The 23,002-nt window shown below is 36.5% G+C and overlaps 1 protein-coding gene across 1 annotated transcript in view; it reads left to right on the forward strand.

Moving 5' to 3' along the window:
* MLLT10 (MLLT10 histone lysine methyltransferase DOT1L cofactor) overlaps window positions 1-23,002 on the forward strand; it is a 213,962-nt gene that overhangs the window by 123,898 nt on the left and 67,062 nt on the right. Inside the window, exon 10 of the mRNA XM_068986710.1 lies at window positions 19,878-20,130. Coding sequence (XP_068842811.1) covers window positions 19,878-20,130 — 253 coding nt within the window. The remainder of the gene's footprint in view (window positions 1-19,877; window positions 20,131-23,002) is intronic.

Here is a 23,002-nt window from a genome sequence, read left to right on the forward strand (position 1 = left end):
GAGTAGAAGTTTTCCATTTTACTTTTTTCTTTTCATTTCTTAAATATCCCATTTTAAGGAAATCCAGTTTACCATTTTTTTCATTAATAGTTTATGCCTTTGATGTTGTAGCTGAAAAGCCATCACCAAAACAAGGATTATCCTGTTTTATGTTATTTTTTTAACAGTTTTATCAGTGCAGTTCACTCACTCAGTTGTGTTCTACTCTTTGTGACCCCATGGACTGCCTCACGCCAGGCTTCCCTGTCTACCACCAACTCCTGTAGCTTGCTCAAACTCAGGTCCGTCGAGTCGATGATGCCATTGAACCATCTCATCCTCTGTCGTCCCCTTCACCTCCTACTTTCAGTCTTTCCCATCATTAGGAACTTTTCCAGTGAGTCAGTTCTTCGTCTCTGGTGGCCAAAGTATTGGTGTTTCAGTTTTAGTATCAGTCCTTCCAATGAATATTCAGGACTGAATTCTTTTAGAATGGATTGGTTTTATCTCCTTGCATTCCAAGGGACTCTTAAGAATCTTCTCCAGTAACATGGTTCAAAAGCATCAATTCTTCATGGGTCATCCTTCTTCTCACATCCATACATGACTACTGGAAAAACGGTAGCTTTGACTATATGGACCTTTGTTGGCAAAGTAATGTCTCTGGTTTTTAATGTGCTGTCTAGGTTGTGTATCTGAGGTTACTGATGTTTCTCCTTGCAGTCTTAATTCCAGCTTGTGCTTTATCCAGCCCAGCATATTTGCAGGATGTACTCTGCATATAAGTTAAATAAGCAGGGTGACAATATACAGCCTTGACATATGCCTTTCCCAATTTGGAACCAATCTGTTGTTCCATGACCAGTTCTGTTGCTTCTTGACCTGTTTACAGATTTCTCAGGCGGCAAGTCAGGTACCCTGGTATACTCATCTCTTTTAGAATTTTCCAGTTTGTTATGATGTACATAAAGGCTTTGGCATAGTCAATAAAGCAGTAGTAGATGTTTTTCTGGAATTTTCTTCCTTTTTTGATGATCCAGAGTATGTTGGTAATTTGATCTATGGTTCCTCTGCCTTTTCTAAGTCCAGCTTGAACATCTGGAAGTTCACAGTTCATGTATTGTTGAAGCCTGACTTGGAGAATTTTGAGCATTACTTTGCTAGCGTGTGAGATGAGTGCAATTGTACAGTAGTTTGAACATTCTTTGGTATTGACTTTTTTGGGGATTGGAATGGAAACTGACGTTTCCAGTCCCATGGTCACTGCTGCGTTTTCCAAATTTGCTGCCGTATTGAGTGCAGCACTTAACAGCATCATCTTTTAGGATTTGAAATAGCGCAACTGAATTACATCACCTCTGCTAGCTTTGTAGTGATGCTTCCTAAAGCTCACTTGACTTTGCATTCCAGGATGTTTGGGTCTAGGTAGGTGATCAACTCCATTGTGGTTATCTGGGTCATGAAGATCTTTTTTGTGTAGTTCTTCTGTGTATTCTTGCCACCGCTTCTTCATGCCTATCTTTGCGTGAAATGTTCGCTTGGTATCTCTAATTTTCTTGAAAAGATCTCTAGTCTTTCACATTCTATTGTTTTCCTCTATTTCTTTTCATGGATCACTGAGGAAGGCTTTCTTATCTCTCCTTGCAGTTGTTTGGAACTCGGCATTCAAATGGTATATCTTTCCTTTTCTCCTTTCCCTTTAGCTTCTCTTGTTTTCTTAGCTATTTGTATGGCCTCCTTAGACAACCATTTTGCCTTTTTGTATTTCTTTTTCTTGGTGATGGTGTTGATCATTGGCTCCTGTACAATGTCATAAACCTCTGTCCATAGTTCTTAAGGCATTCTGTCTGTCAGATCTGATCCCTTGAATCTATTTGTCACTTCCACTGTATAATCATAAGGGGTTTGATTTAGGTCATAGCCGAATGGTCTAGTGGTTTTCCCTACTTTCTTTAATTTAAGTCTGAATTTGGAAATAAGGAGTTCATGATCTGAGCCACAGTCTGCTCCTGGTCTTGTTTTTTGCTGATCGTATAGAGCTTCTCCATCTTTGGCTGCTAAGAATATAATCAGTCTGATTTCAGTATTGACCATCTGGTGATGTCCATGTGTAGAGTCATCTCTTGTGTGTGTGTTTTTTTTTTTTTTTTCTCCTTTTTTTGTCATCTCTTGTGTTGATGGAAGAAGATTTTTGCTTTGACCAGTGCATTCTCTTGGCAGAACTATGTTAGCCTTTGGCCTGCTTCATTTTGTACTCCCGTGTCCAAACTTGCCTGTTACTCCACGTGTTTCTTGACTTCATACTTTTGCATTCCAGTCCCCTATAAAGAAAAGGACATCTTTCAGTTCACTGAGTCTTAAAATGTCGATGTTTATTCTTGCCATCTCCTGTTTGACCACTTCCAATTTACCCTGATTCATGGACCTAACTAACATCACAGTTCCTATGCAATATTTGTTCTTCACAGTATTGGAGTTTACTTCCATCAGCAGTCGCGTCCACAACTCAGCTTTGTTTTCGCTTTGGCTCCATCCCTTCATTGTTTCTGGAGTTATTTTCCAGTCTTCTCCAGTAGCATATTGGGCACCTACTGAGGTGTTCATGTTTTAGCGTCATATCTGTGACAGCTTATAGTGAATGGTATCGGATTCGTGATCTCAGAAGATTAAACTTCAGGACCAGGACCAGGAACCAGGCTTGATCACTCAAGAGCTTTTGTATTGCAGAGTTTTATTAGACTATAAAAAGGGACAGAGAAAGCTTCTGACATAGACATCAGAAAGGGGATGGAGAGTGCACCCCTCGCTAGTGTTAGCAAGGGAGTTATATACCTTTTTAATTGGTTATTACAATAAATCAAAAGAATGTCTCAAGTTTGTGAAAATTTTACCAAACCCAGTCCCACAATTTACATTTTAGGATAGCAGGATTACAGTTTAACAATAGATAGATCCTACTAGACCCATTCCCATAAGATACATTCTGATATATCAAGATTAATCAGAAGGTTTTCAGGAAGGAGAAACTGTCCTCAAGCAGGGTACATTGTTGTTATATAATCCCTAGTAGAGAGTTTAAACTGAATTGTGTAATCATCAGTTCCAGGCTTAAAGATAAAAAACAAGCAAGCAAACTTAGTTTTATGTGACTAAGGAATGTGGAGGGAAAAAAAAGTTTGTCCTTTCCTCCTCCTGGAGAACCCCCAACCCCTTTCTTCGCCTCGGGGACCCTGGACTTCTTATCAGCCTGCCTAGGAATTGACTCTCTCATCTTTTTGCCTTTTCATAGTGTTCATGGGCTTCTCAAGGCAAGAATACTACAGTGGTTTGCCATTCCCTTCTCTAGTGTACCACATTTGGCAGAACTCTGCACCATGACCCTTCTGTCTTGGGTGGCCCTACACTGCATTGCTCATATGTTCATTTAGTTAGGCAAGGAGTTTTAGAAACTCTTTATAATGAGTTTCATAGTTTTCTATTATACATTTAAGTTTGTAGTCCATTTTGAGTTCATTTTTGTAAGGGATATGTCTTCTGTGTCTAGATTCCTTTTTTTTTGGTTTTATGTGCATATTTAATATTCTAGCACCATTTGTTGAAAAGCTTGTCTGTATTTCATTGTATTACTTTTGTGATCAGTTGACAGTGTTTGTGTGGATCTATTTCTGAGCTGTCTGTTCCATTGATCTATTTGTCTAGTCTTTCATCAATACTATGATGTCCTAATTACTGTAACTTTATAGTCAGTCTGAAATTGAGTTAATATCACTGCTCCAACTTGTCTTTCCATATTGCGTTGGCTATTTTGGGTCTTTTGCTTCTTCTTATGTAGAATCAATTTCTCAGTAGTCACACACACACAGAAATGCTGGAATTTGGATTCAGTATGTTTAGATCTGTGGATGAGGTTGGGACATTTTGATGGTGATATTGGCAACTTATCTATGAAGTTGGGAAAATTCTCCATTTACTTAGTTCTTTAATTTTGTTTATCAAAGTTTTGTTTCTTCCTCATACAAACCTTCTACATATTTAGTTAGATTTAACCTAAGGATTTATAATTTCAAATTTAACTTGTTTCTTCCTGGTATATAGGAAACCAGTTTCCTTTTTACGTTAACTTTATTCTAAAACCTTGCTACAATCACTTTTTTTTTTTTTAAGGCTTATTGCTTTCATTTTAGTGTGAAGTCAATTTGTATATGAAAGGAAAAAAATGGGGTGATGGTTGAATAGGTAGCATTTTTCCTTTCTCAGTATCACATAACATAATCGTACATATGTAATTAACATGTTTTAGACTTGACTAAATTCAATATTTTCTTTTTCCCTCATTTTTTAAAAATTGTTTTCCCATTTATTACAACGTACTGAGTGGAGTTCTGTGTGCTATACAGTAGGTTCTAGTTGGTGATCTATTTTAAATAGAACAGTGTTGTCTGTGTCAATCCCAGACTCCCATATAGTTACTTGTTCTTTATTGGGAACTGCTGGCAGATGAAAGGATCTCTTTGGATGCCATATCTTAAAATGCATCTTTGTAATAAAAGGAGTTAGAAGAATGAGACTGGTTTATGGAAATAGGCAAGAATATAGGCTTCTGGAACAGTTTGGAGGTTCCTTAGAAAACGAAGACTAGAAATTACCATATGACCCAGTAATCCTACTTCTGGGCATGTATCTGGAGGAAAACTTGGTTTAAAAGTATACATGTACGCCATTGTCCATTGCAAGACCTTTTAGAACTAACACCAAAGAAAGATGTCCTTTTCATTATAGGGGACTTGAATCCAAAACTATGAAGTCAAGAGATACCAGGAGTAACAGGAAAGTTTGGACTTGGAGTACAAAATGAAGCAGGGCAAAGGCTAACAGATTCTGCCAAGAGAATGCACTGGCCAAAGCAAAAACCCTCTTCCATCAACACAAGAGATGACTCTACAAATGGACATCACCAGGTGGTCAACACTGAAATAAGATTGAATATATTCTTAGCAGCCAAAGATGGAAAAGCTCTGTACAGTCAGCAAACATAGACTGGGAGCTGACTGTGGCTCGGATCATGAACTCCTTATTGCCAAATTCAGACTTAAATTGAAGAAAGTAGGGAAAACCACTAGACCATTCGGCTGTGACCTAAAACAAACTCCTTATGGTTATACCCTGGAAGTGACAAATAGATTCAAGGGATTAGATCTGATAGAGTTCCTGAAGAGCTATGGATGGAGGTTTGTGACATTGTATAGGAGGCAATGATCAACACCATCCCCAAGAAAAAGAAATGCAAAAAGGGCAAAATGGTTGTCTAAGGAGGCCTTACAAATTGCTGAGAAAAAAAGAGAAGAGAAAAGAGAAGCTAAAGGCAAAAGAGAAAAGGAAAGATATACCCATTTGGAATGCAGAGTTCCAAAGATAGCAAGGAGAGATAAGAAAGCCTTTCTCAGTGATCCATGCAAAGAAATAGAGGAAAACAATAGAATGAGAAAGACTACAGATCTCTTCAAGAAAATTAGAAATACCAAGGGTACATTTCATTCCTTGGAAGAAAGGCTAGTACCACCCTAGATAGCATATTAAAAATCAGAGACATTACTTTGCCAACAAAGGTCCATCTGACTCAAAGCTACGGTTTTTCCAGTAGTCATGTCTGGATGTGAGAGTTGGGGTATATATAGAAGGAAAGCTGAGCGCTGAAGAATTGATGCTTTTGAACTGTGGTGTTGGAGAAGACCCTTGAGAGTCCCTTGGAGTGCAAGGAGATCCAACCAGTCCTTCCTAAAGCAAATCAGTCCTGAATATTCAATGAAAGGACTGATGCTAAAGCTTAAACTCCAATACTTTGGCCACCTGATGCAAAGAAGTGACTAATTGGAAAAGACCCTGATCCTGGGAAAGATTGAAGGTGGGAGGATAGGGGAAGACAGAGAATGAGATGGTTGGATGGCATCACTGACTCAATGGACTTGAGTTTGTGAAAGCTCCAGGAGTTGGTGATGGACAGGGAAGCCTGACATGCTGCAGTCCATGGGATCACAGAGAGTTGGACACAACTGAGCGACTAAACTGAAGGGAACATTTCATGCAAAGATGGGCACAATAGAGAATGGAAATGATATGGACCTAATAGAAGCAGAAGATATATCAAGAAAATCTGGCAAGAATTCACAGAAGAAATATACAAAAAGTATCTGAATGACTCAGGTAACATAGTGGTGTGATCACTCACCTAGAGCCAGGCATTCTGGAGTCCGAAGTCAAGTGGGCCTTAGGAAGCATCGCTATGAACTAAGCCAGTGGAGGTGATGGAATTCCTGTTGAGCTATTTCAAGTCCTAAAAGATGATGCTGTTAAGGTACTGCACTGAATATACCAGCAAATTTGGAAGACTCAGCAGTGGCCACAGGACTGGAAAAGGTCAGTTTTCATTCCAATCCCAAAGAAAGGCAACGCCGAAGAATGCTCAGACCACCACACAGTTGCACTCATCCCACACAGTAGCAAAGTAATGCTCAACATTGTCCAAGCGAGTCTTCAGCAGAACGTGAGCGAGTTCCAGAAAAATATCTACTTTTGCTTTGACTATACCAAAGCCTTTGTGTGGATCACGGGAAAAAAGAGGTTGTAGACAATTGGTATAATTTCTTCCTTAAGTATTTTGTAGAATTCACCAGTGAACCCATCTGGACCTGGTGCTTCCTATAATTTGGTGGGTGTGGTTCATTATTGATTCAGTTTCTTTAATAGACGTAGGCCTGTTCAGATTGTCTGTTTCTTTTGTTGTATGACTTTTAACAGTTGTGTCTTTCAAGAAATTGATCAGTCTTCAGTAGGTTATCGAATTTGTGGACATAGAGTTGTTCATAATATTCTTTGATTATCCTTTAATGGCTAAGTGTTGTGTAGTTAATTGTTCTCTCTTTTATTTCTGATATTAGCAGTTTGTGTCCTCCCTTCTTTTTCTTAGTTGTCCTGGCTAGAAATTTATCAATTTTATATATCTATTCAAATACCAGCTTTTGGTTCCATTGGTTTTTCTCTGTTGATTTTCTGTTTTTGTTTCCTTGATGTGTGCTTTTTCATTTTGTCTTTCTTTCTGCTTATGTTTGATTTAATTTGCTTTTTGTTTTCTCGTTTCCTAAAGAAGAAGGTAAGGTTATTCATTTAAGATCTTTTTTTTCTAATACAGCATTCAACACTACGGATTTCTCTGGCAGTCCAGTGGTTAAAACTTCACCTTCCAATTCAGGGGGTGCATTTTCAGTCCCTGCTTGGGGTGCTAAGATCCCACATGCTTTGCGGCCAAAAAAACAAAAAACATAAAACAAAAACAGTATTTGTAAGAAATTTAGTAGAGACTGAAAAAATGGTTTTTTCAGAAAGAGTTTAGTGCTGTTAATTTCATTGTGAGAACTGCTTTTACTGCATCCCACAAATTTAATGTTGTATTTTCATTGTTGTTTGGTTTATAATATTTAAAATGTTCTCTTGAGCTTTATGTTGTGTAGAATTGTGTTGTTTAATCTCCAGGCATTCTGGGATTTTTTTTTTTTTTTTAAGCGCTCTTTCTGGTAATTGATTTCTTTCTTATATACATTGTGGTCTGAGAGGAGACATTATAAGATTTCTGTTTAGGATTTGTTGAAGCGTGTTTTATGGTGCAAAATGTGATCTGTTCTGGTGAATGCATGTGCCATGTGAGTCTGAGAAGAATGTATATTTTGCTCTTATTGGATACAATAGTCTGTAGATGTCAATTCTATCCATCCGATTAATGATGTTGGTCAGTTCAAGTATGTCCTTACTGATTTTTTGCCTACTGGATTGGATTTGTCCAGTTCTGATACAGGGATGTTAACAGGAGTGGTTTCATCTCTTGTAGTTCTGTCAGTTTTTGCCTCATGTATTTTGATGTCAGGCAGAAACACACGAAAGATTTCTGTGATACCTTGTAGTCTTGATAACTTTATTGTTATATAATGTCAGTTTTTATTCCTGTTAACTTTCCTTGCTGTGAAGTCTGTTCTGTCTTAAATACAGCTATTCTTGGATTGTTCAGATTAGTGATTGTGTGGCATATCTTCTTCCATTTATTGATTTCTTTTTTACATCCATTGATTTTTAATCACAGTGTGTCTCTATATTTACTACACTTGAGTCTTGTTTTTTGATTCACTCTGACCATTTCTATCTTTTAATTGGTATATTTAGATCATTTATGTTTAGGGTGATTTATTGATACAGTTTAGGTTAGTATCTATGAAAGCCATTACTTTTTTGTTGTTGTTGTCCTTGGTCTTTGTTCCTGTCTTTGTCTTTGACATGTTATTTACTTTTTGTGGTTTTTATTGGATGTTTTATGATTTCTCTCAATTCTTAACATATCAGTTTTTTTTTTTTCCCCGCTTTCCTGGTTGTCCTCATGTTTGCAGTATGTCTTTACAGTGTATCTAAGGCTACATTCAATAACACTATACTATTTCATGGTAGTACAAGTATCTTATAATAACAAAGTATTCCTAATTTCTACCTCCCATCTTTTCTGTCAATACTGTTATTCATTTCATTTACACATGAGCATACATAGCATATGAATATATAAGTGAAGTGAAGTCACTCAGTCGTGTCCGACTCTTTGCGACCCCATGGACTGTAGCCTACCAGGCTCCTCTAGTCCGTGGGATTTTCCAGGCAATAGTACTGGAGTGGATTGCCATTTCCTTCTCCAGGGTATCTTCCCCACCCAGGGATTGAACCCTGCATTGTAGACAGACGCTTTACCGTCTGAGCCACCAAGGAAGTCCATGAATATATAACTATATATCAAATATATCATTGAGCAAACTATTAAAATCAATTAAGAATAAATAAGAAAAATCAGTTATTTTACCTTCATTGATTCATTCTCTGATGTGCTTCTTCATATAAATCCATGTTTCTGACCTGTTTCATTTTCCTTCTCTGAAGAATTTTTAAAAGTTACTGCGAGGCAGGGCCACCAGTAACAAATTACCTTAATTTTTTTTTTTTTTTTGTCTTTCACTCTTTTAGTATAATTTTGCAGAGTGCAGAATTCTAGTTTTTTTCCCCCTCAACACTGAATATTTTACATCACTCTGTTGTTTGCATTGTTCCTGAAGAGAAGTCAGTTGTAATTCTTATCTTTTCTCCTTTGTAGGTAAAGCTGTCTACCTTGTGGGTTCTTTGAGAGTGCTTTCCGTTATCTTTGATTTTCTGCATTTTCAGTATGATGTGCCTATGTTTTTTTGTTTGTTTGCTTGCTTTTTGGCCTTTATCTTTCTTGGTATTCCCAGAGCTTCTTGGATCTGTCATTTGGTTTCTGACTTTAATTTGGTTATTCCTTCAAAATTACGTCTGTTCCTTTCTTTTCCTTCTGTTACTCCCACTCCCAACTGTGTTTATACCTTTTATAGTTGTCTTGTGATTCTTGGATATTGTTCTGTGTTTCTTAGTTGTTTTTTCTCTTTACTTTGTTTTTCGAAGTTTCTAGTTTCATATCCTCAAGCTCTGAGATGCTTTTCTTAGCCTTCCTTGCCCAGTGTGCTGATGAGTACATCAAAGTCTTCATTTTTGTTACAGAGTTTTTAATCTCAAAGATTCTTTAATTTTTTCTTAGAGTTTCTTTTTCGTTTTTTGCTTACAATATCCATCTGTTGTTTGCATGCTGGTTTTTACATTAAAACCCTTAACATACTAATCATAATTTTAAAAATTCCTGTGCTGGTAATTCCCCACAATCCTGCTGTATCTGTCTCTGGTTCTAATGTTTGTTTATTCTTTTCATGCTGTATATGTGTCTTTTACTGTGCCTTATAGTTTTTTGTGAAAAGATGTGTATGATATACTGAATAAAAGCGAGTATGATAAGTAGGCCTTTTTAAATAATGTGATGTTAAGAGGGGCAGAAAGCATTCTGTATTCCTGTGGTTAGTTCTCAGTCTTTTGGTGAGCCTGTGCTCCTGGACTGTGAATCACGAGTGATTCTCACCCCCTACCCTGCTTTGGTGGGACAGGATCAAGTGGGGGTTGTAGTTGGATATTTCCCTTCCTCCACCTACTTGAAGCTCTGATACAACCCCAGCAGATGATGCTCTTGTAGAGTACATTCCTGAGAACAGGTCTTAATAAGAAGAATAGAAAACCTTAGCATTTTTCAGAATCTTTCTTTCCCCTCTTCCCTAAGGGAAGCATGCATGTTTTTTTTCTTCTGGTATTCACTATTAAGACTTGGTTAGGTATCCTGGAGGTGAAACTTGGAAAGTTTGAGGGCTTCCCTATGATTGAGTCCCGAGTGTTTTTATCTCTCAGACTTGCACACACTGAACCTTCAGCAATTTGTTAGTCACAGTTGAGGTTTTCCTACTCCGATCCTGGTTGCCATAGAGATTTCTGTTTGGGTATGTTGTGATCCTCTATATCCGTCTGTCACATTTTGGGGGTTTGCCCTGTGGCCTGACTTCTCTGACGCATCAAAAATGAGTTACTAACTTTTCAGTTTCTTATGCTTTTTACTTGTTAGGATGGGATGAAGGCTTCAAAATTCCTTATTAAATGCTGACTAGAATCTAGAAGCACTAGTATGGACATTTAAGGCTAAAAGCTTTGTTCTAAGCTCCACTTATAAATTATGATATTGGCATTTTGTATTTTCATTTTACTTATTTGAACAAATATCTTATGGCTTCCTTGTAATTTCTTGTTTGACTGTAGGTTACTTAGAAGCATTTCATTTACTGTTGAAATATTTTAGAAATTTTTCACATCTTGTTGATTTCTCATTCAATATCTTTGTTTTATAATTCATTTTCATTTTTTTTGTTTTTTTTTTTAATGATACAGAACATGGATTATCTGTTTTTATGTGTGCTTTTTCAAAAGAATATTTATTTGTTCTGCTCTTACTTTATGAAGATTTTCTGTAAATGTGAATTCATAGAATTAGGTCAAGTTGACTTACATTGCTTAAGTTCTTTATGTCCTTTATTTATTTTTATATTTTTGTTCTATTTGTTCAGTCAATTATTGAGAAAAGGAAATGAACCTCTCTTACTGTAACTGTACATTTTGTTATTTCTTTGTTTTTTTCTCTTCAGTTTTTGCTTCATTTATTTTGCAGGTCTCTTATTAGTTACAGAACATTTAGGATTCTTATATCCTCTTGATGAATAAACATCTTTATCCTGGTAATATTCCTCATTTGAAATGTACTTTCATATTAATGTTATGAATTCAGATTTCTTTGAGTTAGTGTCAGATTGCTATGTCTTTCCTGTGCTTTTAATATCTTTCTGTATTTATTGTTTAAATGGGTTTTTTTTGTAGGCAACATGAAGTCTTGAATTTCTTTTTTCACTGTTATAATCTCTGCCTTTTAATGGGAGTGTTCAGGTAATTTGCATGTAATGTGATTATTGATATGGTTGTATTTAAATCTATCCTTTGTTAATCCTTTTTAATTTGCCCATCATTTTTCATTTGCTTTCTTTTTTCCTCATTGACCATTTTTGGTGATTCCATTGTGGCTGATTAGAAATAATTCTTCATTGTGTTATTTTTATTGGTTGCTTTAGGGTTTATACATCTTTAGCTTGTCAGAGTCTGCCTTCAAGAAATATTACACTTTTTTCACATACCACATAAGAACTTTGCAACTGTATACTTTCATTCCTACCCTTTTTTCTTTGAACCTGTTTCTGTGATGTTTTAAAATTTTTACATATTTTATGAACCTCACAATTGTTCCTGTTTTTGCTCTAAATCATCGGTTACTTTAAAAAGAGACTTAAGTAATTAAAAAACCTTCTATATGTATCCATGTAATCATTGTTTCTAGTGCTCTGAATTTGTGCACATTCACATTTGCATTGATGTCCTCCTTCCTAAAAGACCACCTGCTGTGTTTTCTATGGTGTTAACTGCTGGTGATTAGTTTCCTCAGCTTTTAAAAAAAATCTGTAAAGCAATTATTTTGCCTGTGTTTTTGCAAGATATTTTAGCTCACTTTAGAATTTTAGGTTAATGATTGTTTCTTTTAGTATATTGAAGATTTTACTCTTCTTTTTTTACCTTGCATCTTTTCCAGGAGAAATCTGTTTTCATCCTTATCCTTGTTTCTTAGAACGTAGACATTTTGCCTCACCACCACCACCCCAGCTGCTTTTATAGTTTCCTCTTTATTTTTGGTTTTTAGTGATAACTATATAATTATGATGTGCATTCATGGAGTTGTCTTCATATTTCTTATACTTGGAGTTAGTTGATCTGTAGGTTATATAGTTTTCATTAAATTCTATAGTTTTATTCAAAGTACTTTTTCTTTTTTTCCCCTCTGCTATAATTATTTTTAAGTCCTTTCCTCCTCCTTCCATCCCCACAACACCACCCCCCACCCCCACCCCCTTTTTGGGGTACTATAGTAGCACGTAAATAAGGCTTCTTGATGTTGTCCCATAGGTCACTGCATGTTAAAAAAGTTTCTTCTTTGTGTGTTTCATGTTTTTATTTTAATTAAAAATTTTTATTGGAATATAGTTGATTAACAATGTTTTGTTAGTTTCAGGTGTATAGCAAAGTTAATTGGTTATACATATACATATATACAGTCTTTTTAAGAATTCTTTTCCCATATAGGCCATTACAGTGTATTGAGTAGAGTTCCCTGTGCTCTACAGTAGGTTCTTACTAGGTATCTATTTTATATATAGTAGTGCATATATATCAGCTTCAGTCTCCCAATTTATCCCTCTTTTCCTTTTCTCCTGGTAAGTTATATGTTTGTTTTCTGCATCTGTGACTCTACTTCTGTTTTGTGAATAAGTTCATTTGTACCCTTTTTATAGATTCCACAGATTAGTGATATCATATGATATTTGCTTTCTGTGTCTGAATTACTTCACTCTGCATGACAATCTCTAGTTCCTTCCATGTTGCTACAGATGGCATTATATTCTTTTTTTTTTTTTTTAAAGAAATATTCATTTTATCTATTTGGCTGCACAAGATCTTAGTTGCAGCGTGTGGAATCTAGTTCCCTGGCCAGGGACTGAACCCAGGCTCCCTGTATTGGGAGTGCAGAGTCTCGGCCACTGGATCACCAGGGACGTCCCTATATTGTTCTTTTTTGTGGCTGAGTAATATACCATTGGCTCTATGTACATTTTCTTTATCCATTCCTCTGTTGTTGGAGAATTAGATTATTTCTCTGTCCTGGCTATTGTAAATAGTGCTGCAGTGAACGTTGGGATGCATGTAATTTTTCAAATTACAGTTTTCTCCAGGTATTTGCCTAGGAGTGGAATTGTAGGGTCATATGGTAGTTCTTTATGGTAGTTTTTTTAAAGAACCTCCATACCGTTCTCCATAATGGCTGTGTCAGTTTACATTCCCACCAGCAGTGTAGGAGGCTTCCCTTTTCTCCAGACCCTCTCTAGCATTTACTGTTAAGGGCCATTCTGACTGGTTTCAAGTGATACTTCATTGTAGTTGTGATTTGCATTTCTCTTAATAATTAATGATGCCGAACATCTTTCCATGTGCCTTTTGGCCATCTGTATGTCTTCTTTGAAAAGTGAAAGTCAGTGGTGTCTGACTCTTTGCGACCCCATGGACTATACAGTCCACGGAATTCTCCAGGCCAGATTACTAGAGTGGGTAGCTGTTCCCTTCTCGAGGGGATTTTCTCAATCCAGGGATCGAACCCAGGTCTCCCACATTGCAGGCACAGTCTTTCCCAACTGAGCCACCAGGGAAGCCCAAGAATACTAGAGTGGGTAGCCTACCCTCTTCCAGGGGATCTTCTCCAGGAATCGAACTGGGGTCTCCTGTGTTGCAGGTGGATTCTTCACCAGCTGAGCTACCAGGGACTATGTCTTCATTGAAGGACATACAGAAATGTCTGTTTAGACCATCTGCCCAGTTTTTGATTGGGTTGTTTGTTTGTTTTTTATATTGAGCTGCATGAGCTCTTTGTGTATTTTGGAGATTAATACTTTGTTGCTTCATTTGCAAGTATTTTTTCTCATTCTGTGGATCTTTTTGTTTTGTTTACAGTTTCTGTGCTTCATGTTTGGTAGTGTCTGTGTTGTATTTTAAGAATTGGGCTATTGAAAAATTTGTGAATTTTATGAGAGGCTTGAATAGTACATCATTAAAAAAACATTTAACCAACATTATTCTGTTTTGTCATGTTGGTGGAAGGCATAGCTATGGTCGTTGTCATTCCCTCTGTGCCTCCTCTCCCAAACATGGATTATAGAGCTTTGTAGAATAAAACATAAGACAACTAACTATACCTTTAAAAAAGTAACTGCCAGTTCTTTGGATACCTCTGATAGTCTTTGACTAATTATGAATATAAAAATTTTGGTTTGAAGTTAGAAATATTTTTGTTCCTGATTAATGCTGTTTAGTAGGTATGTTGGTTTAATCTGAGGACTAATAATTACAGTTAGCTATGAAACAAAAATCAAATATGTTTTAAATGTCTATCCTGAAAGATTCATTAGGTTACCTATAAATCACAAAATGTTTATGCAGTTCTCTAAAGACTGTCACTATAGCCAGATAACCAATTTTATCTCTAGTAGAAATGAAAATAAGCAAGGCTATATTTACTTAGTTGAGTACCATTTGAAGTAGTTAATTTGTGTTTTATGGCCAATTATTTGAAAAATATGTATTTTTAAGCACTATCATGGCTCTCAGAGCAGTGAGATGCTTATATCTAAGAGTTATGTAGGTTGTGAAACTGACTGAGAAAACAGAGGTTTGTGATGTTGGGAGCCTACTCATTGTGTCTCCCTTGGCTGTCCTCCTACCTACACTTTTTTCCTCCACCTTCTTGGTTTTGATTGATTGTATGTTGTAATGGAACTCCGCAGTGCCATACTATTTAAATAGCATGTTGTGAAACAAATACTCTTTAAGTTACAAACTTGGCATTAAGGTAGAGGACTGTTTGAGTAAAACCTGTAGAGCCTTTTTTTTTTCTTTTCTTTTCTTTTCCTTTTCATTATGTATAATTTTTTTAAGTGGTAGAATCTTTGGCTGAAAGTTTTTTCTTTCTGATTAAGAAAGCTGTGATATCTTTTGAAACTTAGGTGTTGAGGTTTATGAAAAATAAAATGTTATGATTACTACTTTGATCACTAAAATTTGTGTAATTTTCATTAATTACTTTCTTACCTTTTCTTCCAAATATCATGTTTTCATTGGATTTATGGACATTGTATAGTTTATGGGGCAAGCAAGGATATCCTATTAAGTGACTTGGGAAGGATTGTAATTGTTTAGTTGCTAGGTTGTATCTCTCTCTTTGTGACCTCATAGACTGTGGCATGCTAGGCTTCCTTGTCCTTCACTATCTCCTGGAGTTTGTGCAAATTCATGGCCATTGAGTCAGTGATGCCATCCAGTCATTTCATCCCTTCTACCCCCCTTCTTCTCCTGCCCTCGATCTTTCCCAGCATCAGGGTCTTTTCCAGTGCATTGACTCTTAGCATCAAGTGGCCAAAGTATTGGAGATTCAGTTTCAATATCAGTCCTTCCAATGGGTATTCAGGGTTGATTTCTTTAGGATAGACTGGTTGATCTCCTTGCAGTCCAAGGGACTCTCAAGAGTCTTCTCCAGCATCACAATTTGAAAGCATCAATTCTTTGGCTCTCAGCCTTCTTTATGGTCCAAGTCTTGTATCTGTACATGACTACTGGAAAAAACCATACCTTTGATTAGAAGGATCTCTGTTGGCAAAGTGATTTCTCTGCTTTTAATATGCTGACTAGATTTGTCATAGCTTTTTGTCCAGTGAGCAAGCATCTTTTAATTTTGTGGCTGCAGTAGCCATCTTCCTTTTTGCTTTCTGCAATTAGGGTGATGTCATCTGCATATCTGTGATTGTTGATATTTTCCCTGGCAGTCTTGATTCCAGCATTTGATTCGTCCAGCCCAGTGTTGCACATGATGTACTCTGCATATAAGTTAAGCAAGCAGGGTGACAATGTGCAGCCTTGATATACTCCTTTGCCAATTTTGAACCAGTCCATTGTTCCATGTCTAGTTCTAACTGTTGCTTCTTGACCTGCACACAGGTTTCTGAGCAGGCAGTTAAGATGCTCTGTTACTCCCATCTCTTTTAAGAATTTTCCACTGTTTGTTGTGAGAGGGTTTAGTGTAATCAGTGAAACAGAAGTAGGTGTTTTTCATGCCTTCTCTATGATCCTTTAAATGTTGGCAATTTGATCTCTGCTTCTTCTGTCTTTTTTAAATCCAGCTTGTACATCTCTATATTCACATACTGCTGAAGTCTAACTTGAAGGTGATTGACTAGCCTTAATTTAGATGGATATGTGGAAACAGATGGCCTTTTTATTTTTATAGCTTTAATTACTATTTTTTGGTTGTGTTGTGTCTTTGTTGCTGCATGAGTTTTCTCTAGTTATGGCAAGTGGGGGCTCCTCTTCAGTGTTGATGCGCAGGCTTCTCTTTTTGGAGAGCAAAGGCTCTGGAGCATTTGCACTTCAGTTTTGTGACACACAGACTCAGTATTGCTGCTCCTGGCCTCTAGACCAGAGGCTCAGGTAGATGTGGTGCATAAGTAGTTGCTCCCTGCATGTGGAATCCTTCTGACCCATGGATTGAACCTGTGTCTCCTGCATTGGCAGGCTGATTCTTTACCCCTTAGCCACCGGGAAACCTAGTCTATTTTTGTTGTTGGCATTTTACCCAGTTTTCTCTCCTTTTCCTTATTTGACACATAGAATATTTGAATGAAGAACACCTTCAAAAGTCTTCTTTCAGTTCAGTTGCTCAGTTGTGTCTGACTCTTTGCGACCCCAAGAATTGCAGCGCACCAGGCCTCCCTGTCCATCACCAGCTCCCCGGAGTTCACTCACACTACGTCCATCGAGTCAGTGATGCCATCCAGCCATCTCATCCTCTGTCGTCCCTTTCTCCTCCTGCCCCCAGTCTCTCCCAGCATCAGGGTCTTTTCCAGTGAGTCAGGTCTTCGTATGAGGTGGCCAAAGTATTGGAGTTTCAGCTTTAGCATCAGTCCTTCCAATGAACACCGAGGACTGATCTCCTTTAGGTTGGACTGGTTGGATCTCCTTGCAGTCCAAGGGACTCTCAAGAGTCTTCTCCAACACCACAGTTCAAAAGCATCAATTCTTTGGCGCTAAGCTTTCTTCACAGTCCAACTCTCACATCCATACATGACCACTGGAAAAACTATAGCCTTGACTAGATGGACCTTTATTGGCAAAGTAATGTCTCTGCTTTTGAATATGCTATCTAGGTTGGTCATAACTTTCCTTCCAAGGAGTAAGATCTTTTAATTTCATGGCTGCAGTCACCATCTGCAGTGATTTTGGAGCCCCCCAAAATAAAGTCTGACACTGTTTCCACTGTTTCCCCATGAAGTGATGGGTCCAGTTACCATGATCTTCATTTTATGAATGTGAGCTTTAAGCCAACTTTTTCACTCTCCTCTTTCACTTTCATCAAGAGGCTTTTTAGTTCCTCTTCACTTTCTGCCATAAGGGTGGTGCCATCTGCATGTTTGAGATTATTGATATTTCTCCTGGCAATCTGATTCCAGCTTGTGCTTCTTCCAGCCCACCGTTTCTCATGGTGTACTCTGCATATAAGTTAAATAAGCAGGGTGACAATATACAGCCTTGACGTACTCCTTTTCCTATTTGGAACCATCTGTTGTTCCATGTCCAGTTCTAACTGTTGCTTCCTGACCTGCATATAGGTTTCTCAAGAGGCAGGTCAGGTGATCTGGTATTCCCATCTCTTTCAGAACTTTTCAAAGTTTATTATGATCCACACAGTCAAAGGCTTTGGCATAATCAATAAAGCAGAAATACATGTTTTTCTGGAACTCTCTTGCTTTTTAGATGATCCAGCGGATGTTGGCAATTTAATCTCTGGTTCCTCTGCCTTTTCTAAAACCAGCTTGAACATCTGGAAGTTCATGGTTCACGTATTGCTGAAGCCTGGCTTAGAGAATTTTGAGCATTACTTTACTAGCATGTGAGATGAGTGTAATTGTGCAGTAGTTTGAGCATTTTAAAGTCTTCTTTAGATGACTGTTAAACTTCATTAGGGTCAGATGGGTGGTATGGAAAACCTCAAAATCAACTCGAATTATTGGGGAAAAAAATATTTGAAAAGGAAATTTCAGGCGATTTCCAAAGTGAATTATCTGGATGGGAAAGGTTCATATTTCTGAGGTCATCCATGCAGTTTAATCAACTTAAATATGATTGGTTTGTTAAATGGGAGTTTGTTTTCTCCTGAAACATACTTAAAAACTTTGTTCTTATTTGTGTATTATAGTTTATTACAACAGGGATTAATTTTTATGAGATAATATTATGTCTTTTGTATTTGATGATGAAAATCTGTTCTTGGGTGTGATGTTATGGGATGGGTGTAGCACCAGGGAGGCACGTAGCAGAAAAGTAATAGTAAAGAATATTTGGTTTTCAGAACATTTGAAGTTTTACCTTATTACTTTCTTTGAACATTGATTTGCTAAAAATTATTTGGTAACCTGATTTTATCGTCGTCATTTTCTCATTTTTTGAATTTATCTGATGTTTTGTATTGAGTAGTTGCTATGTTTATGAAATTTCAGTTTTGCATATTTTCAGATTTTTGACTTGTGTTCCATCAGAGATTTCAGGTAGATGTATTAGAAAAGTATTTATTTATTCAACAGAAATTTAGGTCTAGTTATAGTCCAGGCACCAGTTTAACAATGACAACACCCTTTGGATCGAACAAACCTTTCATTTCAAAGCATGTTGATTAATTTACATCTGGCTTCATACTTTCATAGTTACTTAATTGGTCATTATTTGCACACACCTTATATTAAAATGGTTATTAAAAACTGAAAACCATTTACTCAGTCTTTATCTTGCCTCCCCCTTCCCCCACAACTAAATATGGGGGATGATTGAGAATCAGTTACATCATATAATTGTACTTTTAATATTTAGAAATCTTAACTGCAAAATGTAACTGTTTCCTCTGCGGAAAAAATGGTGTCTTTTTCAGGGGCTTTAAGCTTTCCCTTTTGAAAAGCAGCCTTCACCTCAATTTTAAAAGTTCTTGCTCTGACCTATGCTGCTGCTGCTGCTAAGTCGCTTCAGTCGTGTTCGACTCTGTGCGACCACATAGACGGCAGCCCACCAGGCGCCCCCCCCCCGCCCCGTCCCCGGGATTCTCCAGGCAAGAACACTGGGGTGGTTTGCCATTTCCTTCTCCAATGCATAGAAGTGAAAAGTGAAAGTGAAGTTGCTCAGTCGTGTCCGACTCTTAGCGATCCCATGGACTGCAGCCCACCAGGCTCCTCTGTCCATGGGATTTTCCAGGCAAGAGTCCTGGAGTGGGGTGCCATTGCCTTGGTCCTTACAATCTCATGGATGTGGCCCACTAATGAAATTGTAGTGCCTTGCTTCTTTTTAGGTGTTGCCTTCCTGTTCTGAGCACTAAAACTGGTTTAAATTTCATGTCTAGAAGTGGAATGTTCTTGTTGAAAATGATGCTTCCTGAGAAACAAATATCATCTGTGTTGCTTACTCTGAGTCACTAAATAAAACAACTAATAGGTACTTTTACTAATTGCTGCAGTTTGATGCTCAGCCAGCCATGTTATAAATTATCTATATTTTTAAAAGAAATATTTATACCAGATTCTAAACTTTTGTTTGATTTTCTTAGGCAGACTGAGTTATTTTTATAGCTGAAGTTTTCATATTTTTATTTTACAAGTCCAATAATTATTTATTATTAATGTACCATCTTCTGCTTGTAGACAAATTGTAATAAATTCTTTTTCTTTTACTTCCTTTCTCAATCAAAATGTTAGACTTATACAAGCACTAGTAGCAACTCTATGTCTGGATCCTTGAAGCGCTTGGAAGATACTGCAGCTCGATTTACGAATGCAAATTTCCAGGAGGTCTCTGCTCACACTACTAGTGCAAAAGATGTTTCAGAGGCTAGAGGGTCAGAGGGCAAAGGGAAGAAATCTTCAGCTCACAGCTCAGGTCAAAGGGGAAGAAAGCCTGGTGGAAGAAATCCAGGGACGACTGTATCAGCTGCTAGTCCTTTCCAGCAAGGTATTACTTATGATGTTTTAGTTGAAATACTTGTTCTTATGATGATCAATAGTAGTTAAGTTTTATAAAAGAATTTACTTTTTCCTTATAACTGTTGGATAATAGAGGTTATTTTATGATTAGTTGTTACACTAAGATTACTTCAAAGACTAATATTCCTTCTTAAAATGTTTCTGGGACCTTCGCTTTCCTTTTGTGTTATGACCTGTGCTTTTAAAGTTGAAATGTAATTTTTTTAAATGTTAAAATAGATGTGGAATAAAGTTAACAGTTTGGGGCGAAAATAAAAGCTGGAGTTTTCCTTTCCTTTATGCTCAATAGAAAAGTCATTCTATTTTATAAGTTGCTTTTATTTATCTTTCCCAGTTGAACACTAGAACTGTATACATTTTTAGTAAGTGAACAAGTACTGAGTAATTTTTAGGGGAGCTAAATAGTTTTCAGTACATAATAATTACTGATATTAATGCATTTATTATGAAGCTTGACATTTAAAATAGACGTTTACTCAGCCTACATAAGTTAAGTGTTAGTCGCTCAGTTGCGCCCGACTCTTTGCAACCCCATGGACTGCAGCCCACCAGGCTTCTCTGTCCATGAGATTTTCCAGACAAGGATACTGGAGTGGGTTGCCATTTCCTTCTCCAGGGGATCTTCCCAATGCAGGGATTGAACCCAGGTTTCCTGCACTGCAGGCAGATTATTTACTGACTGAGCTACAAGGGAAGCCCCATATCTTTTGGTAATTATGAATACCCAATTTTGAGTTGTAGTTAAACAACTATTTTTTTTTTCAGTGTATATATGTTTTATGCATTCTTTTGGGACATACTTATACTGAAAAAATAATTTGCTATATAACTGATATTCAGAATTAACAAGGCATGGTGTGTTTTAATATATGGCAATACTATTTTCTGGAGAACAGAATAACTCAGCTAAACTTTAGAATCAGTTAGCCAAATATTCTAGGTTTTTACTTTGTATAATTTTTATCATGGACATAAATATTTTGAGTAATATAAATGTTCAAAACTGTTCCAAACAAATATATTTAATAAAGTATAAAATAAAGGCCTCCTTCTCTCCCCCACCTCCCATCCTGCCCTTTTATTCCTAGGAGTAAACAAGAGAGAAATGCTGTCTTTTCCTTTACCCTATTCAAACTTTTGATGATGATAAAAATTATACCCAAAATCTGCCAGGACATAATTTGAATACGTAGAAAGATTGCTTAGTTACTGAACTCTTCATTAAAAAGTATATTCATATATTTAAAACAAAGTTATTCTTGGATTTCAAGATTTTCAAGTCCTAAATTTTTTTTTCCTTTTTCCTCATGTAACAAAAAATTAGATAGAAAAGAAAATGCTAAATTTGCTATTTTATGTGTAATAAATTTACTGTATATTATTTTTATGATACTTTGGAAAATAAATAGTAAAACTGTAATTTTTTTTTTGGCCATGCCACACGAATTGCAGCATCTTAGTTTCCTAATCAAGAGTTGAACCCAAGCCATGGCAGTGAAAGTGCTGAGTCCTAACCACTGAACTGCCAAGAAATTCTCGTAAAATTGTAATTTTTGATGTAACTTCATTCACATTTTGAATGTGATTGGCAGAATTCAGTTATTTCTTCTTTGTAATGAAGACCTCATTTTGTACTGCTAAAATTGCATTTTTGAGCTTTTAATCGTATCTTTGAAATGCTAATCCATTTAGAAAAGAATTCTCTCATTTTCTTAAACTTAATAACATTGGAGTCTCTCCCTGCTTCTGTTAAGATATGATAGAGATATGTTTTCATATCTGAGGTAACATTCTAAAAAGTTTTAAAAGTTGAAATTTATAGTAGAGCATTGAAAGTAATTGTGTTTTTTCTTTTTTAATTTCAGGATTGTATGTGAATTTTAGAAAATATACATTTAATGTATTGCATATACTAAATGTTTTAAAGTATTTACCTTGCTGTTGTGAGCTTTTAACACCAGCTGTAAAAACAAAAACATGCAGGAAAAAGACAGATGGTGACAGATCAGAATGGATAATAAAGAACTTCTTTATAGCTGTTAATTAAGTGGCAAATTGCAGTTATACTTAAATGATTGATGTAATGTAAATGGCTTCTTAATATGTATATTTTTCTATACAGAAATGGCCTGAAAATGGTCATAGCCGTACACGTAATTTCATAAATGAATAAGGCAGATATTCTCTTGAAAAAGTTAAATTTTAGAACTATTATTGTTTTCTAAATGAGCCATTTCAGCAGAACTTAAAATTTAAAAACCAAAACCATGAGACTTTAGTTTAAATTATTTCTGTTTGTAAGGAAAAAATATCTTTCTGAATATTTAAGTGAATTTATGTGTGATTACCTATGAATGTTCTCTGCAATAAAATTTGTATTTAGCTTGGAATTTCCACTGCCAACAGAACACATCATTTTGAGCTTTTGTTTCTAAGTATAATAGTTAAAACCTGATATAGTTTAGTTTTATGAAACACAATAGTTATTGGTCAGAACTGAGTCTAAACATGTGTTACTTCATTTGGTAAGTGTGACGAGAGGGTTAGATAAAGTGAAATGGTGGACTGAACTTATATCATCACAGCCACTAGTTTTTACCTGGTAAATAAGAACTTTGAGCTTCTTATATCTCATAATGACATGATGGGCTACTAGTATTCTTTAACTAAAGAGTGGGGGAAATAAGCAGTTTTGGAAGTTTTATGAGAGGTGCCTCTCGTATGATTTTACTTTCATAAAAGCAGTGGCAAAATATAAGTGGCCGGTGTCTTGTCTTTATGCAGCTCCATGAGAGGTGGACTGGGAGAAATGTGAGTTATGTAGATTATTACATGTGATC

Source organism: Capricornis sumatraensis, chromosome 15, assembly GCF_032405125.1.
Source record: "Capricornis sumatraensis isolate serow.1 chromosome 15, serow.2, whole genome shotgun sequence".
NCBI lineage: Eukaryota > Metazoa > Chordata > Mammalia > Artiodactyla > Bovidae > Capricornis > Capricornis sumatraensis.